Source organism: Uloborus diversus, chromosome 3 (genome assembly GCF_026930045.1).
Source record: "Uloborus diversus isolate 005 chromosome 3, Udiv.v.3.1, whole genome shotgun sequence".
NCBI classification, from domain to species: domain Eukaryota; kingdom Metazoa; phylum Arthropoda; class Arachnida; order Araneae; family Uloboridae; genus Uloborus; species Uloborus diversus.
The window spans coordinates 28,505,282-28,524,276 of record NC_072733.1 but is presented as its reverse complement, the minus strand read 5'-3'; the positions used below and the strand labels follow the sequence as shown (position 1 = coordinate 28,524,276).

At 31.0% G+C, this 18,995-nt stretch overlaps 1 protein-coding gene across 1 annotated transcript in view; it reads right to left on the bottom strand.

Moving 5' to 3' along the window:
* The window catches only part of LOC129218299 (disco-interacting protein 2 homolog C-like), a 125,790-nt gene that overhangs the window by 53,632 nt on the left and 53,163 nt on the right, over positions 1–18,995 (bottom strand). Inside the window, exons 17-25 of the mRNA XM_054852534.1 lie at positions 17,584–17,677; positions 17,386–17,505; positions 17,173–17,287; positions 14,582–14,724; positions 10,862–10,998; positions 4,982–5,062; positions 4,766–4,893; positions 4,597–4,681; positions 765–863 (exon numbers count right to left, since the gene is read on the bottom strand). Of these exons, the coding sequence (XP_054708509.1) occupies positions 765–863; positions 4,597–4,681; positions 4,766–4,893; positions 4,982–5,062; positions 10,862–10,998; positions 14,582–14,724; positions 17,173–17,287; positions 17,386–17,505; positions 17,584–17,677 (1,002 nt within the window). The remainder of the gene's footprint in view (positions 1–764; positions 864–4,596; positions 4,682–4,765; positions 4,894–4,981; positions 5,063–10,861; positions 10,999–14,581; positions 14,725–17,172; positions 17,288–17,385; positions 17,506–17,583; positions 17,678–18,995) is intronic.

The window sequence follows — 18,995 nt, the reverse complement described above, 5'->3', positions numbered from 1 at the left end:
CCTTGTTACATTAGAATGGGTAAATTAAAAAAAAAGGAACGGGGTGAAAAAAAATCGGCACTGACATACATTCAGTAAAATCATTGCCGATTTTTTTAAATATTTTCTGTAGATGTGAAAGATTGCAGAAAACACAACCCTGATGAGCTGTTTGCCAATAATCAAGAGTTTACTGTACTTTTAAGATTGAATGAATTACTTTACATGATCACAATAAGTCATTATCCATTTGCTCCACATTTTACGATTCATAACATAAAGAAAAATGAAGTTTAAATCTGAAAACAAATCATGCATATTCTCAGACAGGGCTAATGTATTTAAACATGAATCGAATATAATATTAACATTGGAAAAGAATGAGAGCATATTTTTTTTTAACCAGACTTAGCTATGTAGATAACTTCTGTCTTTTTTAAATTTTACAAACTTTTTAACATTCATTGTCGTGGTTCAAACATTTTAAAAATTTCATTTTACAATTTTAAGTCCACATGATTTAATATTTTAAATGTATAATCTGTTTTTATTTGCTATTTGTATATTATTTTTGCCACTGTAAGTGGATTTTTTTCTGTAGTGTGCAATACTTTTAATAAATACATATATAAATAATCATTACTGACACATACCAAAACTTAAAAATTATGTATTATTAAAATGTCAAGAAAACTCATTTACTATTCATTTTCTATAAATATAACAAAAATGACATGAATGCTTCTTGACAAAGTTGAATAATTAGTTCATGCTAGAGAAATTACCTTTGGCAAACAATTAGGAGACACTAAAGCAAGACAATATATTCCAACCTGATGAATGCTATCAACAGCTTGTAAAACTCTACTCATCCATTGAAAACTCTGCAATAAAGGAAACAACATGATGAAATAATTGATGATATAATACATACATATAAAAAAATATGGGGAAATTAATTACATTAAATAGTAGGATTTGAATATAAATCCATTTCTTAGTTAATGAATAGCAATAACTTTTTTTACAAAACAGTTTCAGTGAAATCATTATAAGATTTGAAAAGTATGTTTACTAGGTGACACAACTGTTAGATTGTTAAAAAAGAAAGAAAAAAAATAAAAACAATAAAAAATATGAATAAGTAAAAAACCCTTTTTGATCAAATAAAAAAAAAAAAATCTAGCACTTTTAGATTTTTTTTTTGACCTTTTTATTTTCAGTCTATTAATAAATAATGACAACTTGACAAGACTGAACAGCATTTTCCAATGCTCCACCATATTTTTGACTTTCAAAATACATTGTCTGTATTTTTTTACTATACTAGTACTCAGTTCAGAACAAAAGAAATATGGGAGGAAATTACATGAACTCATTTTATAGTAGTGAGTTTTAACACATTAAATTATATAATGAAGCGACAATATATCTGAAATGAAACTAATTTAGTCAACATACATCAGATGCATTTCACAAATTATTTCAGTTACTTGTGGAATACTTCATAAACTGCATTGGATGCAAATGAATTAAATTGTTATCTTTTAGATTAGTACTTTCGTAAAGGTAACGCTCCTCGTCAATTTTCCTTCTAAAAAAAGGAATACATTTTTAGCAGTGAAAGCTCACTTTACAGCCCCTACTCATATTTTGCACCCTGGGATGATTGTCCCGATTATCCTCAGTTTTGGAGGGCCTGCTATAAACTTCTGGCCTCCATGGTAGGTTCATCATTCTTGCTGTTTGAAACTCGATTACTTTACAACTGGAAATGCTTTTTAATTTGCTTATAACTTTAGAAAGGGGGAAAATGACGAACCCAGCATAGAGACCAGAATTTTATTGCAGGTCCTCCAAAGGAAAGGACAGACAGGGCAATAATCCCAGGTGCCAAACTATTAGAGGGGGGTATAAAGTGAGCTTTTATTGCTAAACATTTATTTCATTTTTTAAAGTTGCCTTTAAATTATAATTGCATTTTAGAGTCCTATGATAAACATATCATTAATATCTGGACACAGTTGAAGCAAAAAACAAAATAAATAAAAATAAACCATCGATTCAGCATTTTAATTAGTGACTCATAAAAGAAAATGGAATTCCGCTTTAAAAACTTGAAATAAACTTTGTTACAAAAATAAAGACTTTTTCATTTATTTGCATCCTACTGCAGCGAAGTTAACTTGAAAAAAGAATAAAATATGTTTCTCATATTGGATGTAAAAGGATTGCGTTTTTAAAAATGTAGGCATCTATAATAATTTTTTAAAAGAAAACGGTAAATAAGAGTTAATTTAAAGGATAATAGTTAAACATCGACCAGACGCAAAGTGGCGATAAGTTTGAATTTGTTAACCCTATCTGAAGCGATCACCCTCCCCCTACCCTACTATCCTTTGCAGTTCTAAGTTCATTTCGCTGTATTTATATTATTGATTATTAAATCATGAGTGGGGAAAAAAATGCTTACTACGCTTATTCAGAGAATGTGTTGACACTTTTTCAAAGAAGTTTACAGCAACACCTCTGCATAAAACAAACAAAATTAAAAACCAAACTGACTTTCAGCTGTTAATTTCTCTCAAAGAAACCAACAACAGGCATTATATTTATTTGGCCTTAGTAATTATTTATGGCTTGTAGGAGCATCACAAGAGTGCCGATTTTTTTTTCTTTTGTAAAATTAGCTAATTTTGTATAAGTTAATTCCTCTAATTTAACTTTAAAAAAGGTTCCAAACATTATCGTTTTTATACAGGAAATATGCTGTATTATTTTAATTTGAGATTTGCTCTTTCAATAAACAATTTGAAAGATCCGTTTTTGTTTATCAGGAATTTTGTGAAGGGTCTGTTTTGGTTGATCGGGATTTTGTGAAAGGTCCGTTTTGGTTGATCGGATTTTTGTGAAGGGTCTGTTAACGGACCCAAATTTCCTCTGGCCAGATCCCTGACTTGGTATTATTTTAAGCACCATATTTAGTAAGAAACTGCAAAATGTCATCAAGGTTAGAGTCATCTGTCAAGTTTTCAAACCTGATGTATGTCTGCCCAAAAATTTCTAGTGTTTTTCCATCCATAGATGAGGCTTCCTTTGATTTCCAGTTAGTTGGCAGTTTTTTGCAGGAGGCATAGAGAACTCATTATTTGTCAAATAGAAGGGGGAACCATTATAAGATAAACTCTTAGTTTTTAAAACTTAATTTACATTATGAATATCAAATTAAGATTCTCTACTAAATCAAGAGAGATTCTATTGGGAAAAGTCCATTTTTATATTTACATACAGTTGAATTTCGACAACTCTAAGCTTATAACTCAAATATTCCTTTATCTCGAAGTTTTCATCGGGTCCTAAACTCTTGAGATTGTTGTGGAAACTTTCCATAACTGGAATGCTTGAGCCGAGCTCTTGGAACTTCGAGTTATAGAGAGTTGACTGTACTTTGCATTTATCTGGTTTGTAAAAACAAACCACCATAACTTTATTGCTTTATCTATAGTTGGGGAAAAGCTAACTTGGCAGCATTATGAAGGCTATGCAGATCCTAATCACACCATCATGTATGCTGCCAGGTAAGGTTTGACCCAACTATGAGAAAATAAATCAACTTAGGGTCAGAAGGTTTGATCATCATATAACTATCAAACACTTTCACAGACAGGCAATTTCCATCAAAAGTTTCAACCAAATTCAATTAACTAAATGGTAGTGTTAAATGGTAGGCTAACAAAAACTGCAGAATTTTTCTGTTTTCACAGTACAGAAACAAGGTTGTCTTGCATAAAAATTGAAACTAGGCAAGTTAATTTTGAATTCAAGATAAAAAAAAACAAATACAGTGTTAGCATAAAAGAATATCCCAGTTTCAACAATTTATGTTCCATAAACTAATACACTTGCCACTACAAATGATACATAAAAATAAACTGTCCAAGTTTATTTGAACATATGTAACTACTTAAACGTGCATGTTCTGCACTTGTGAAGCCAAAAATTCCTTCTGGAAGGGGTTTTCTGGGCACAACAGTCCTTACATGTGTATTAATTGCTGTATTAGTATTGGCAACAATGTTAAAACCAAGACCTCTGGGGGGGTGTTTTTATTCCCCTCCCTACACACACTTCTCTGCACCACTGACACTCTGCAAAAGTTGATTGGCCGTGCAGGTGATGATGATTTACCTTTTATGTTTTGGCCGGTCAAATCCCCAAACCTAACATCATGTTTTTCTATTTTTTTAAAAAATTTTATGGGGTTCCATTAAAGACTGTTTATACACCACCATTGCCTACAACATTGCAAGAACTGAAAGATTGCATATTTGAATCATTACACAAAATTGACAGTGAAACACTTCAAAATGTATGTTATAGATGAGTGCACACATTCAACATTTGTGAGTGAAAAAAACTTTCAGTTTACCTTTATTTTTATGTATCATTTATAGTGCTAAGTGTAAGTTTATGCAGTATAAGTTTTTAAAACCGGGATATTCTTTTATGCTAATCTTGTATTTTGTCATTAAAAAAAGCTAATAATGATGGATTTCTAATTATATGCAAAAAAACAATAAAAAATTGATTTGTTAACTCATGTTGCAAATTTCATACCTCTTCCTCTGCACAATCGGGTCTTTGTTCAGCAATAACACAAATTCGTTCATCTCTCAGTACTTTTACTGAGAAAACAGCAATTCTGAAGGAAAATACAAAGTTATTAAAAATAAAAGTACTAAGTACAAAGTTGCTGTTAAAAGTTTCACAAAAAATGTTCACCCACCTTCCCCTGTAGATAAACTTCATTGGTTCCACAGCTAAAACTGTAGCAATGATATCATCTGTGTTATGTTTACGGCCACTAACTTGCATGAGACCATCTCGAGTTCCACAAACAAAAACCAAGCCACCCTACAATATTTAAAATTTTAAAGACAAAATATAAATAAATAACATGATTGATTGGCATGCATGAAAATTCAAAATAAATAATACTCACAGGACCAATAAAGCCTAATAATCCAGTGCGAACCCAATTCTGATCATTAACTGGAGTTCCATCAGAATACAAAGGCTGCATCTAAGAACAGCAAGTTTTCAAACATTACTTTGCATTCAAACTCATGTAACTAGCAATTAAAAAAATATATCATTTTAAAATACAGTCTTTAACAAACTGTGCATAAGTTATTTTTATCAGAAAAGTGTAATTCTTGATTTATCTTAGTTAATCACTTATTCAGACTCCGAAGTGATTTTTTGGGGGAAAAAAGTAGGAAATAAGGAATCAAAAATTTAAAAAATAGGAAAGGTAGGAAAAAAATCACTTAAAAAGGAGGAAAAAATAGGAAGAGATAGGACTACACTCACGTCAAGAGGAAACAAATTCAGCGTAAATTTTATTTCTAATGTAAAATAAACTAACAGTATTTTTGATTTAAAACTGTCCCAAAAATAAACCAACAGTACTTTTAAAGTATTAAAAGGATTTAATGAAAGACAGTTGCAAAAACAAAACGAAATAAGCTGAGAATCACCAGTGTGAAAAAAAAAAAAAAAAAAAAAACTGGTGGAAATAAAGATATAAATTACAAAAATATGAAAATAAAATCCAAACAAAGAAACACCTTTCAACAACACAGTAATAAAATTTTTAAGTGTGAGAAAATAAAATGATAAAGAGCGCGATCGCAAAATAAAAAAAAAATAATAATAATTTTAATAAAACTCATATTTTTGTGCAATAAAACCATTTTTGTTGAAGATTTGTTTTGTCAAAAACGAAAACATTCCTTCGAGAGCATCCATTTATCATTTCAAAATACTAACACTTTCAGCTCCTGTGGTCATAAACTATGATACAAAAAGCAAAGCAAATATTAAATTAGTTTTAGTTAAAAATATTCAGCAGCTGACATGAATTCTTGCATAAACAGGAGCAAATGTTTGAATTTGAAAAAAAAAGGGAAAAGAACTGAAAATGACGAATTAAAAAAAAGTTGTTCTTAAATATGGAACATAAAATTTATATTAAACTAAATAAATAATGAAAGACGCAAACTAAAGGGTTTGTATTATGTTATGTATTTTTAGCATTCAACATAAATTTTTGTTTCAGGCACGTCATTTATGGGGGTCAATGGGGTCTATTTCTCCCGTCCTTGGCTTTGGAAAATTAATGCTTAACTAGACAAGTTTGTGTTGTGTTTGTTGTTTTCAGATAAAATTTGCATTCAGTATACATCCTTTGATGACGGGCCAGTTTTAATTTTAATCAATAAAAAAAACGAGTATTGTTTTATTGGTTTGATGGTTTTTTTACCTCCTTGTTCCAAAGTTTTTGTCACGGAAAAAAAAGGAAAAACCCATGCATGGTAAACGTAACATTTTTATCAAAGACAAAGATCAGTTACTAATGTTTTTTTGTGCATAAAAGGGAAGGCATATAGTTTCTCTCAATCCTCACCATACAACAAAAATATTCATTCGGAAATTGTTCACGAAATTGAAAGTGAGGGGGAGCACCTGGCATCAAATGTCTGCATATATTTTTTTCTCCCCCCCCCCCCTGATCAGGCACCTTTAGTACAATAAGTTGCAGTAGATACGCCACATCGGTATAATTTCCGCACCCCGGAAAGAGTAAGAGTCTGTCAAAAAAAAATTTTTCATGTTCAGAAATGCCGCATTGCCATAAACGCAGCACATAAAAATGATGACCAGCTACACCGATATTGATGATACATCAGAGTAGAAAATACCCATTAAAAAATACATTACATTTATGCTTGTGGTTCTATCTCCCATCTTTTAAAATTTGAAGAATTAAAAATGGAATCTCGCCTTTAAATTAATTTCCGATTTTTCTCCAAAAATCGGTAATGTTTTGCCCATCTAGGTTTTTTTTTTTTTTTTTTGCAAATACTCTTTGCAAGGAAAGAAAATGATTTCTTGTTTTAAATCATGTTTACGACTTTGAATGAACAATAATCATATTAGTTTCCGCAATAATTTTTGAAGTGGTCCGTTTTTGCGAATTTCTGTCGCTTTTATTTTGTATTAACATCAATGAAATATGTAACAGTGTACAGGTTTTTCATTTTTTTTCTTTCTTACATTCCTTTCAAGGTTTTACATTGCCTTTCTGTTTAAACAGAGCTCCATTTCATTTGTAATCAACTGTACAAAAATTGGGGAATAGGAAATATTTTCGGCTTTTGAACAGTCGGCCCGTTTACTTTAATTAAAGCTTCTAATTGACGGGTAAATGATATATAATTGCATCAGAATGTGCATATTTCTATTTCTTTATTGTTTTGTTAAAACAGTAGGACTGAAGTAAGGGCGATATAAAGAAAAGTCGATCATAAACGCCGCAACGGCAAAAAAGTCACTTACGAAAATTTCACTTTTAAACACGCAAACGCCGCGGCGTTTCTTCCAGAAACTATTGTAGTCAATCAAAGAAAAGTTCAGGAGCCGCTTGTTCATTTTGCTTTTCAAAATTGAAACATGCAGAAAATTATTGTTGCGGCATTGTAAAACTAAGAATCAATGCACAATTTAAAATGAACCTGAAAGCAAGGGGAATTAATTATTCTGAAGCAAAGAAGCTAAGATTATTAGTCAAGAATTCTATATGCTGCAAAAGGACTTCAAACTGTGGGTTTCCTACAAAATGACAGATCCCTTTTGCCACAATCTACAAAATTTATTTAGTGCATATCAACACAGATCTTTAGAATGAAACTTCTTACTATGTTTTCCAACCCTCACATATACTGTTACTCAGAGATAAATAAAGATGGTTTATTGAAAACATTATTTAAACACTAAAAACAAAAGTTAAAACAATATCACAGGCTATTCAGTTTTTTGTTTTAAAACATAGAAAGAAAAGTGAAAATCAAACAACAAATTCAAGAAAATAAGTGAATGTAAAAGGTAAGAGAGTGAGGTTGTTTACTCATTGACAATGCTTTATTTTGCTACTAGAAACATTTGTACATGTTCTGATGTATATAACCTTGATTTCTGAAAGCTTATTATAGCTGAAAAAATTCTCATGCTCCAGTAAATGATTTTTCCGGTTGAGTTGGGGAAACAATTTTCTTACAAATGTGTTTCAATTCTGCTTTTTTCCTCTTTAGCTCTTGATTGGTTGCCTTTCTCTATTATGCTTCATTCTCATTGGTGGATTCCTAATCTACGAGTTTTACATTCCTTGGTTATTTTACCTATTAATGTTATATGCCTTTATTGATCGACTATAATCCAATCCATTTTGCATGAATATGGGTCTTTTTCTAGTCACATTCACTCAGCTTTTGTCTTCTTACTTGGATTTTAGGATTGGATGCACCTAGGAGCCTCAGGATGCAATTTTTTCACTGGAAGCTGGTGACGATGTTTTAGAGTGTATTAATTAAAAAAGCTTAGTTTTCTGTTGAATTCGGCTTAGTTTAATGATGGCTCTGCTCTCCTTTGGACAGAAACAATTTTGTTGTGCTTGGAAATGTAACTTTCTTCATTAACATCACCAGCGCTCTTTTAAATGTAACTATCTTCATTAATATCACCAGTGCTCTTTTAATAGCAATTTGCTTAAGTTTTTACAGCATTTTAACTAAACACAAGGCTTTTTTTATTATTTAAGACAAATAACTAAACACAAGAAGAGTTTGACGTTGAAGGGTTTCTAATGGAACAAATCAACCTAAATTTGAAAATGCTGGGAAACTTACATAAAGAATAAATCCATGTCAAATGAGGAAGATTGGAATCAAATTGAAAATTTGTATGATTTATTATTATACTGCAAAAACGTTAGAAGCAATAAACTTTCATGATCATTGCTAGTGCTTATCAAATTAAAAAATATTAAAATTCTATATTTCTTAATATCAATTTAAGGCAGAAAATTTGAAAGAACTTGGGGAACATATAGTAAAAAAAATTTATCTACCAATGAAAACAAAATTAAAGAAAATAGTAGGAAACAAAAAATCAACTAAAGAAAAATAATGCAAGGGTAAAAAAAATATACTAAGAAAAACATAATAAACACTAGACAGAAAAACCAATTACCAAGCACACTGAACATAGATGTCAAGAGTTAAGACTAAATGCAAATAGAAATGGGTAAAAAAAAACCTTTATAATAAAAGTCCTTGAAAGTGATGAAGTACAAACTGCAGCAACAAGAAAGCAACAAACAAAAATTATAATATAAAACTCAAAAATGAAAACAGGAGAAAGCAAGGCATTGCCAATTACTATTGTTGGAATTATATATGTTAAATAAATCCTATTCAATTTAGCAAGAACAAAAATAGCAGGAAGCAAAGAAAACTGATGAAAATGAAATAGAAAATGCTGAAAACTATACAGAGAAATGGAAAATTTTGCAGCTATAATTTTAAACCACATACCAAACAACTCTTACAAGAATAAAAGCTTCAAGTTGTTAAGAAACTGCCCTTGGAACAAGATATAAATGAATTTAAAAATGGCTTAGAAATTGCAGATTCTGCCAGTACCAAACACCAGCAGATGACCAAAGGTATAGAGTAAAAAACCACTCTTTTATGTCTAGCTGTTGAAATGAGAAAAAACAACTTAGCCACAGTTTCATGTTTCAAAATTGAGATAGAACAGCTTTAAAGAAAAAATCATTTTTTGGTGCTAAAGATTATGGCCATATGAGCTATTTGTGGTGTGCCATATCTGCAGCAAAAGCCAACGGACTAGAACTTAACTGACAAAAATCTCATATCCGCAAATTATGGAAAATAACATTCAGTGCATGATAAGAATTATAAAAAGAGCCAACACTTTAACAAAATACAGAAAATAAGGAAAGAGGATAAAAACACTATAAAGAATAACAAGAAACATCCAACATTTTTCAGCAAATAAAAATTACTGAATACATGTGTTTTGGGGTTTCCAAGAACCCCTTTTAAAAGCTTTTACCGGATGTCTTTATATCCAAAGGCTCACAACTTTGAATTGAAAAAGGGGTTCCTGGAAACTCTGATGCATGTGTATTCAGTAATCTGTTTATTTGTGCTAATGTTGAATATTTCCTGTTATTTCTCGGCACAAAGGTATTCATTTATTTCTTAACTATGAAGAGTTTTTCCCAAGCACCACAAGAAAAAGTCTCTTATGCAGAAGCAACAGCAAAGAACATAAGAAATAACAGCTTAAAGAAATAAAGAATGTAATGAAATTTCACTGACTATTCCTGCAATTGTTAGTCAACTCACGAAAGAACTTCAACAACTTGTAGAAAACAAGAATTATTTTCATGTTTACTTACAGTCTACAGAGGTTTTCTCAAAGTTGTGTAATGGGAGACAAAGAAATTGAACAACCATAATTCGGATGAACCCAATCAAATTAATCACCTTTGAAAATTTTGTATGTATGATTCTTTTTTTTGCTCTGCCTTTCAGGGAGAATAAAAAGTACTTTAATTTTCAATCCTTTTCAAAGACTTAAGTTTGAAGTTTAATGCTTCTCAGAGTAACAGGTAAAATGTCTCTGGGCTTGATAGCTTGTCCTAAATTTATGATCCGATCTTATCACTTAGTATGTTGCTTTTGTAGGTTGAGCCTTCTTGCATTGATGAAGTGACTGCAACGTAGCGCTAAAATATCTTCCTTACAAATTGTGTTTCATTTATCTTAATTATCCACATTACTTAAATGATATTAATTTAATATGCAAGTGAAAAAAATGAACTGAGAAGATGTTGAATTCTATTCACTCAAATGTATAAGTGATCAAAAAAAAAAAAAAAAACCAATACATTGTTACCATTTTTTTTAAAACTTCTCATGGAAAATGATATCTTAAGAAATGCAGGACTTACTTTGAAAATTGTATTTGTAAGTCCTTGTAAACCCCAATATGATGATGCAGTACCATAAGAGCTCACACAAATTTCTCCAACTTCATCAGTTTTACACAAAAATGGAAGACCATTCACAGAAACTATTGCTGCAAAGGCTATAAAACAAGAAAAGACCTGCTCATTAATATTATTTAATGAAATTCTTGAAAGAGTACTAAGCAGCACATAGTTGAACAGTGCTGCATACATTACACTTCTTCTTTTGATATTGCACAAATATTTGCATACACTTAGAAAAAAAAAATTAAACAGCAGGGATGAGCAGGCCCGCGCCAAGTCTGATCCGCGCAGTCGTGCAAATTTCATTTTAGCCCCTTTTGTAGTGATTCGACTAAAATATATAGTTAATACCTGGAATGAGGTTTTTTAGAAAAATATAACATAGAAGAAAGTGCGTTTGTTATTTAATTTATTAAAAAAACAATTTTCAAAAATGTGTATTTAAATTTGGTGTACGTTTTTACTTCACATCTCGAAGTTATTTCGAGCTCAGTTGCTCCTCTGATATGCTAATGCGTTTTGGAAAAAGAAAATATTTTAAGTATCAAAGTTAACACCGCTCTAAATATCTCTCTTCTCTAACCTGTAATTAATGAATAATTAATCAAACTTCTATGCCAGTTAAAACATGACTACAAGGTACTCAGTACATTTCTAAATTGAAGTACCAAGGATATCTCACCTTAAATCTGTAACTGAAATCTCTCCCTGTAAAGCCAACGATTCTAAAATGCGGAAAGCATTGAATATGATATCAGAAACAAATGCATTTTCCAAAGCTCTTTATTTTATTTATTTATCTATTTTTAGACACACAAATAGTTAAAGAAAAAAGGGGGGGAGGAGGAGGGAATTGATTAATTATGGTCAAGCTTGGTTAACCAAAATTGTTGGCTACAAAATAAAAATATTAGGCTTAATAAAGTACATGCAAATGGGCTTACAGTATTTTTTACGTAAGATATCATGGAATAGTCGATTTCCCACGAACAATGAGTAAAGATCACAAAAAGACATATTGCAAAAATTAAAATGAGTACTATATATTCACTTGGTGATCCAAAATGGGGCATAGAAAATGTCTTGCGCCTCATATGCTCAACTTTATGTGCTATAGACATACCGAAACATCATTCACGGCTGCACATTAGGAAGAAAAATGCTGATGTATGCATTAATTAGCTTCACGTGTTTTCAGTGTAAAAGATTGCGTCTTTGAATAGCATTTTTAGACACCAACAGGGCAATATTTTTTCCTTTTAGATAGGCAGCGAGAGGGTTGCTTGTTTCAATGAGCAGCGTAAATTCACTGCCAGCATTAGATATGATCAGGGCCTGATGAACGCACGGTCCGACAGGTCCATAGACTTGGGCATCACAATTTTAGGGGCACCGGTACCAAAATTGAGTAAACTTCTTTATTTCTTCCATTTTTTTTTGAAAACCTCCACATGAAAAATGTGTGGGTTTTCTTGTGAGAGGAGTAGCAAATTTTGCCAGAGCCTGGGCATAATGAAAAGTTCAATTGTATTTTTTTGGTTGGAGAAATTCTCTCGATTTGGAACAATTTTGATTGTTAGACCTCGGCGCCTTTTTGACTCTGGCGCCGTAGTGCACTGCACGACCTCGCACATAGGGACGGCGCGGCCCTGGGGATGAGAGTATATAATCAGAAGGCAAAAAAAAGGGGGGGGGGGAATTTAAAAAATAAAAAAAAAAAATCGAAAAATCATGCCAAAGCGGGATGATATCTAAAACTGCATCAAAATAGTCCATGGAAGCCATGATTTTCAAAAACTCAATCAAAAAAGGTTAATTTGCCAGTTTTAAAGACAATTTTAACAATTCCATATTAATTATGATTGAAATAATTGGGTAGTAATTAATATATGGCACACATTATTATTGAAGCCTAGCATCCATTTCTCAAATTTCAGTTATAAAAAAGGTCATTAAAATGAGGATCTGTAGTTAGAAAATTTGTTGTATACTAAAGCATTCGTAATAAATTTTTTGGCACACATTTAGAGCAGGAGGCAAATTGAAGGATGAGAACTTAAATCCCTTTTCATCGACATATTTAACAATGATTTTGTTATTATTGCTTTTTAATTGTTACTAACATCCCCTTTTGTACAAGTTTGATGCATTGCACCATTTCTTAGAAGTTTGTTTACTTCTATATAAATTAATACTTTGAAAGAGAAACAGCAATTTCCCACCACTTAGTCCTCCAATAAAAGATTGAGAAAACCAGAGCTCAATCATGGCTGTATAGCTCTATAATGTGAAGTTTTCATCTTTAAGTATCTTTTTCATCTTAGGTCAATACGTATTTTAATTAGTATTTGATGAACATTAGAAAATCTACATTAGGTCCACAGTTGACTACTGGGTAGATCAACAAAACAGTATAGAACCAGTGGCAGACTATTAGAAATGCATAAGAATTCAGTTTCATTTTTTTTTTTTCATTTAAGAATGCAATTACAGGGTGACAAGAAACAACTTGGGCACACATTATACACCATCATTATACACCATAACTTTAATGCTAATGAAAATATTATGACCAAACTTCAAAATAAATATAAATACATCATTTTGTCTAATATATTTACAAATTTTCAAAGTGGTCACCTTTAGGATTAATAGAGCTTTAAACGCGTCACAAAATTTTCGGCTCTGCAGCAAAATTACTCACTTACTGCTATTTTATCCCATCCCTTGCATAAGGATTTCTTTAGGGATGCCAAAGTTTTTGGAAGTTTAGCACACAACCTTGTCTCCAGGACTTTCTTGCACTGTTAAACATCGTCAATGATCCCAATCTAATGGTTTGGGTTGGGATAGTGCTAGTGGGAAATTATCATTTGTTTTTGTTGATCAGGGGATAAAATTAGTCAAGAAACATATTTTCTTACCTTGGTCACAAAAGTATTTTGGAAATAAAAGATGGACCTTCCAACAGGATTCTACAACAACACACAGAGCTAAAGGCACTCAAGATTGGTGCAAGACACATTTTCCAGACTTCATTGGAGCTCAAGAATAGCCACTGCTATTCCCCAGATCTGAACCTAATGGAATGTTCTGTTTGATCCATCATAGAGACAAGGGTGTGTGCTAAATCTCACAAAACTTTGGTATCCCAAAAGAAATCGTTATGCAAGGTGTAGGATAAAATATCAGCAAGTGAGTTGCTGCTTAGAGCCAAAAATTTTGTGACATGTTTTAAAGCTCTGTATTAATCCTAAAGATAGCCACTTTGAAAACTTTTAAATATATTAGACAAAATAATGCATTCATATTTATTTTGAAGTTTGGTCATAATATTTTCATTAGCATTAAAATTATAGTGTATTATGTGTGTCTAAGTTATTTTGTTTCACCATGTAATAATGCATAGAAAATAAAAACAAAATAGAAGCTATAAAATTAAAAAAAAAAAGCAACTTACACATACACATAGAAAAGATTAAAAATCCCACCAAAGTAATCGGTTTTCAAGCACAAGAAAAAATGTTCTAAAATTTGGTGTATAACAAAAAATAAATCACCCCTGATGAGGAATCCTTGGCACTCTCAATGTATGAATTGTATGCATCAGGCAATGCAAATTTAATTCTGATCAAAGGTAACAAATTGAATAGTGATACTCTTAACATAAACTCATACCTCCAGGCATAATTTGCCCACAATCTTGCAGAGTTAAAGAAGTTAAACTGTTTTCTTGATCTACTCGAATAACTCCATAACTTAAAGCTGACATCGAGAGAACTCCTCGACCACAGGATACAGGACCCAATGTTTGTCCTGGCCTAAAAAAAACAAGTACTTGTGAAACAAACAATATAAATATATAACACACCAGTTTAGTTGACAATTTGTAAAAAAAAATACATATGCTTAAATCGGTGGCATACTCAGAGCTGTGGCGGAATTACAAGTTTGAGGGCCCTTTGCAATGCATTTTGGGATCCCCTTTGTGTATAATGGGAATTATGTTAAACATTTTTCACATGCATTTTTGTGAATCCTACAGAGCCTCTATGGTCCTTGGGGCACCTTACAGTAGCGGCATGGGCAGGCAGGGGAAAGCCTTGCCGAAAGTTTTAGAGATTGATTTGGAAAAATCCAAATTGTTTAATTGTTGAATGGTGAAATGGCGTTTCTGTGGTGTAGCAGCCAATATTAAAGGCTATTATTCTGTGGCAACTTTGGTTTTACGAGAAATGTTCATTTTGCTGTAAGTCACATTTATAATGTAGCACTCAAACTTTGCCACCAACCAAACCACTCAAAATAGATTTTTGTTCATTTTACTGCAAGCTTTTGTTCCAGAAACATTTATAGTCTGGTTCTGATAAGCTGACTTTCGATCTACTGAACATCAGACAATTCCATTTGTCAAAATAGGGCTGAGAAAGGTGACTTGCAATACTAACAAAAATGATTGGCAATGTTACAATCTTAAGAGTTTCTTCTCTTTTAGCTCAAACATAAATGAGCTCATCCAAGGTCAAGCATCAAGTTATATTTATGGTTGCTTATTCATCTGATTCTGTTTTTAAAAAATCAACGAATTTGATATTTCAACCAACAATAGAAAAAGCAGCAAACTAAATGAAAAAATCAATCTTATTAAAGCACAAAGTTACAAAGTATTGCATACATTTATTTCGGGGTTACAGGGAACACCTCCTTCAATGAAGAACATGTTAGAGCAATGAGTTTACCACTTATTGCTATTATCCTAAGGTTTTATGCTTTATAATTAGTTTCAATGATAAAAAAAATTATTATATATATACACACACATATATATATATATATATATTTCTATTCCCTTATCTTTTCTTCTTTCTTTTTAAATTGTGAGGTATTCATTAAATGTAGGAATGATGTCAAAGAATGGAATCGCTTACACTACCCATACACATTTACTGAAGTATGTGCTACCAAAGTGCACAAAAAACTGTTTGGGGGGGGGGCAGATTTTAAGCTAAATGAAATTGAAAGCAGAGGTTACAAGATAATCTTGCATTTTACATCATTAATAGTAGATATTTTAAATAAAAATTCAGCATTATTATAGACAAAAACTAAACGAATTACAGACACAGCAAGGGGTTTTTTAAGGTACAAAAATACTCCTTGACAATTTTTAGGGGAGTGGAATTTCATTCAGGAGCAATAAAATATTTATAAACCAATGAAGATCATTAAAAGCAAAATTCTAAAATCCAAGAATCAATCCTTCCCCCCCCCCCCTAAAAAAAACTAATTTTCTAAGGACTAAATGGAAGATGACAGGGAGAGAGAATGAATATTTTGATTCTTAACATTTAAATGGTTTGACTTTTGTATTTAAAAAATTTAAACAAATTCTTTTAAATAAAAAAAAACGCCTTCGAAAAACACTTAGGAACTAAATAGCAAAAAATAACTGATTACACTTATATACTATTTCCCACCCAAACCTAGAAATGAAATTTATTTTACAATTCCAGTACAAAAATCAACTAAACTTAACATCGAATTATAAAATAAACAGATTTTAATTACTATAACATGAATTATTTTAATTATATACGATCTCTTAATTTCTAAAAAACTTTTGAAGTTGGGGTCTTCTATAAACTACTACCTAAGATAACTCATTTGGTTTAGTTTTAAAGACTAATTTCGTGTTTAGTTAAATTAGTGTTTAATTCAGGATTCGGTGGGTTGTCAGTTACGATAGGTAGTAGTTTATAGAAGGCCTTGACTTCAAAAGGTTATTAAAAATAAAGAGATTGCATATAAATAGTTAGCTATTTAAAATAATTCATCGTAATAATTAAAATCAGTGTTTATTTTATAAATGGGTGTTTGGTTGATTTTTGTACTGGAATTGTAAAATGAATTTCATTTCTAGTTTTGGGTAGGAAATAGTATGTAAGTGTAATCATTTTTTGCTTTTTAGTTCCTTGGTGTTTTTTTTTTTTTTTTTTGAAGGCTTTTTTTTTTATTTAAAAGTAATTTATTCATTTATACACTTTTTCATACAGTCCCTTCAGAAACATATAAACAGTGCTTCTCTGTATTTCTGATTTTCAATGCATGAAATACACTAGTAGAGGCAATAAAAAATTCTTTGATGACTGGTGAAAAATTACAAAAGTATCAAAAATCACTAAATTTCAAATGCATACAACTGTGAAGTATAAAAAGGTTGTACCATAGTTATAAAAGTGAAGAATATGAAAACAGTTTTTTAACTATACCTTCGAACAGAAACAGTTAAGCCTTCCGGAGATGCAGCACAAGGACAAACAGCATCAGGTCTAAGACCTCGACTATGAAACACACTAATAAACTGATCACAAGAAGATAATGACCCTGGAGGTAGAGGGAAAAAAAACATGAACAGATTGAAGTGTGAGTGCAATACAAAAATGAAAGGTGTTACTGTATTATACAAATAAAATTATACATACATGGATTAGATCCGTCTGCAATAAGAAGTAACCTCAAGGAACTAAGATTAACATCTTTGTGATCTTTGGTAGCTAGTAAACCCCAGTGTAAATCCCTTGATTTGCAAATAGCAACACTGGCTATAAAAATGAAATGCTTAATCTATAAAGTGAAATAATACAAATAAAACAATGGTACAAAAAATGATAAGGTTATACCTTTAAACTTAGTAATCATGATTAACCAAGAAGCTGGATTGACTTTCATCAATGCATAAGGTATGAAAATTACATGCATACCATTTAAGACACTCTGAAAAACAAAGGAGTTCAAAATCACATTTGGCACACATTTTCTTTTTTCTTAGAGTGAGCACAAAGAAAAAAAAAACAAATAAAATGAATATTATATATATATATATATATATATATATATATATATATATATATATATATATATATATATATATATATATATATATATAGATAGATACATAGATAGATAGATACATAGATAGATAGATAGATAGATAGATAGATAGATAGATACATAGATAGATAGATACATAGATAGATACATAGATAGATACATAGATAGATAGATAGATAGATAGATAGATACATAGATAGATAGATAGATAGATAGATACATAGATAGATAGATAGATAGATAGATAGATAGATACATAGATAGATAGATACATAGATAGATAGATACATAGATATATAGATAGATAGATAGATAATAAATAAATATTTATCTATCTATCTATCTATATATATATATATATAATAAAATAAGATGTTTGTGTGTGTGTGTGGCGCGCTTCCTGGAAAAACGGCAAGGCCTAGAAAGATGAAATTTGGTATACAGGTGCTGTTTTTGCCGACAATGTGCACCTCCGGCTTCGATTTTTGATATTTTAATTAGAAAAAAAGTTATTTAATGTTTTATGTGTTTTTTTGCACTTTTTTGTACTTTTTACCTCACAGACCCTGAACCAATTGCACCACACAAATATTTTTGTACTGTAGTGTAGGAAGTTTAATTTTAAATATGATGAATGAAAAAAAATTGAAGGCAGAGCAATTTTTGTATTTTTTACGAATTTTTGAAAACACCTTTAATTTGCAGTTTTTCTCGGGTTTTATTTTTTTCTAATATCATCCTGTGAGAAGTATCAAAGCCTTATTTCAAAAATTTAAGTTGGTAATAGTAAAAACATTTCGCCCTCTTCAGAAGAAAAAAGGCCTTAAGAATAAGCAATAGTTTTTTTTTAAGCTGAACACATCATGTCTTTCCACGCATCGGTCGAAAAAAGGTTCTTCATTCCTTTATGCCTCTGACGTCACTACTTGGATTTCGATTCGATATTTACGACGGAATCTTAATCGCAAACAATGTTAATCTTTTTTTTTTTTTTTTTACTATATAGCTTACTTCTACATTTTATGACGTGATGACCACGTGTTTTTCCGGCAGAGTTTGCTTTTTTTCTTTCTTTTTTTTAATTTAGGGATTGCATTTATTTACTTTTCCATCCCCCCCACCCCCAAGCTGGACGTTTTGCTGTATCTATAAAACGAAACATTTCATAGTTGTGCGCATTTAATTCAATAAAAACAGCGAG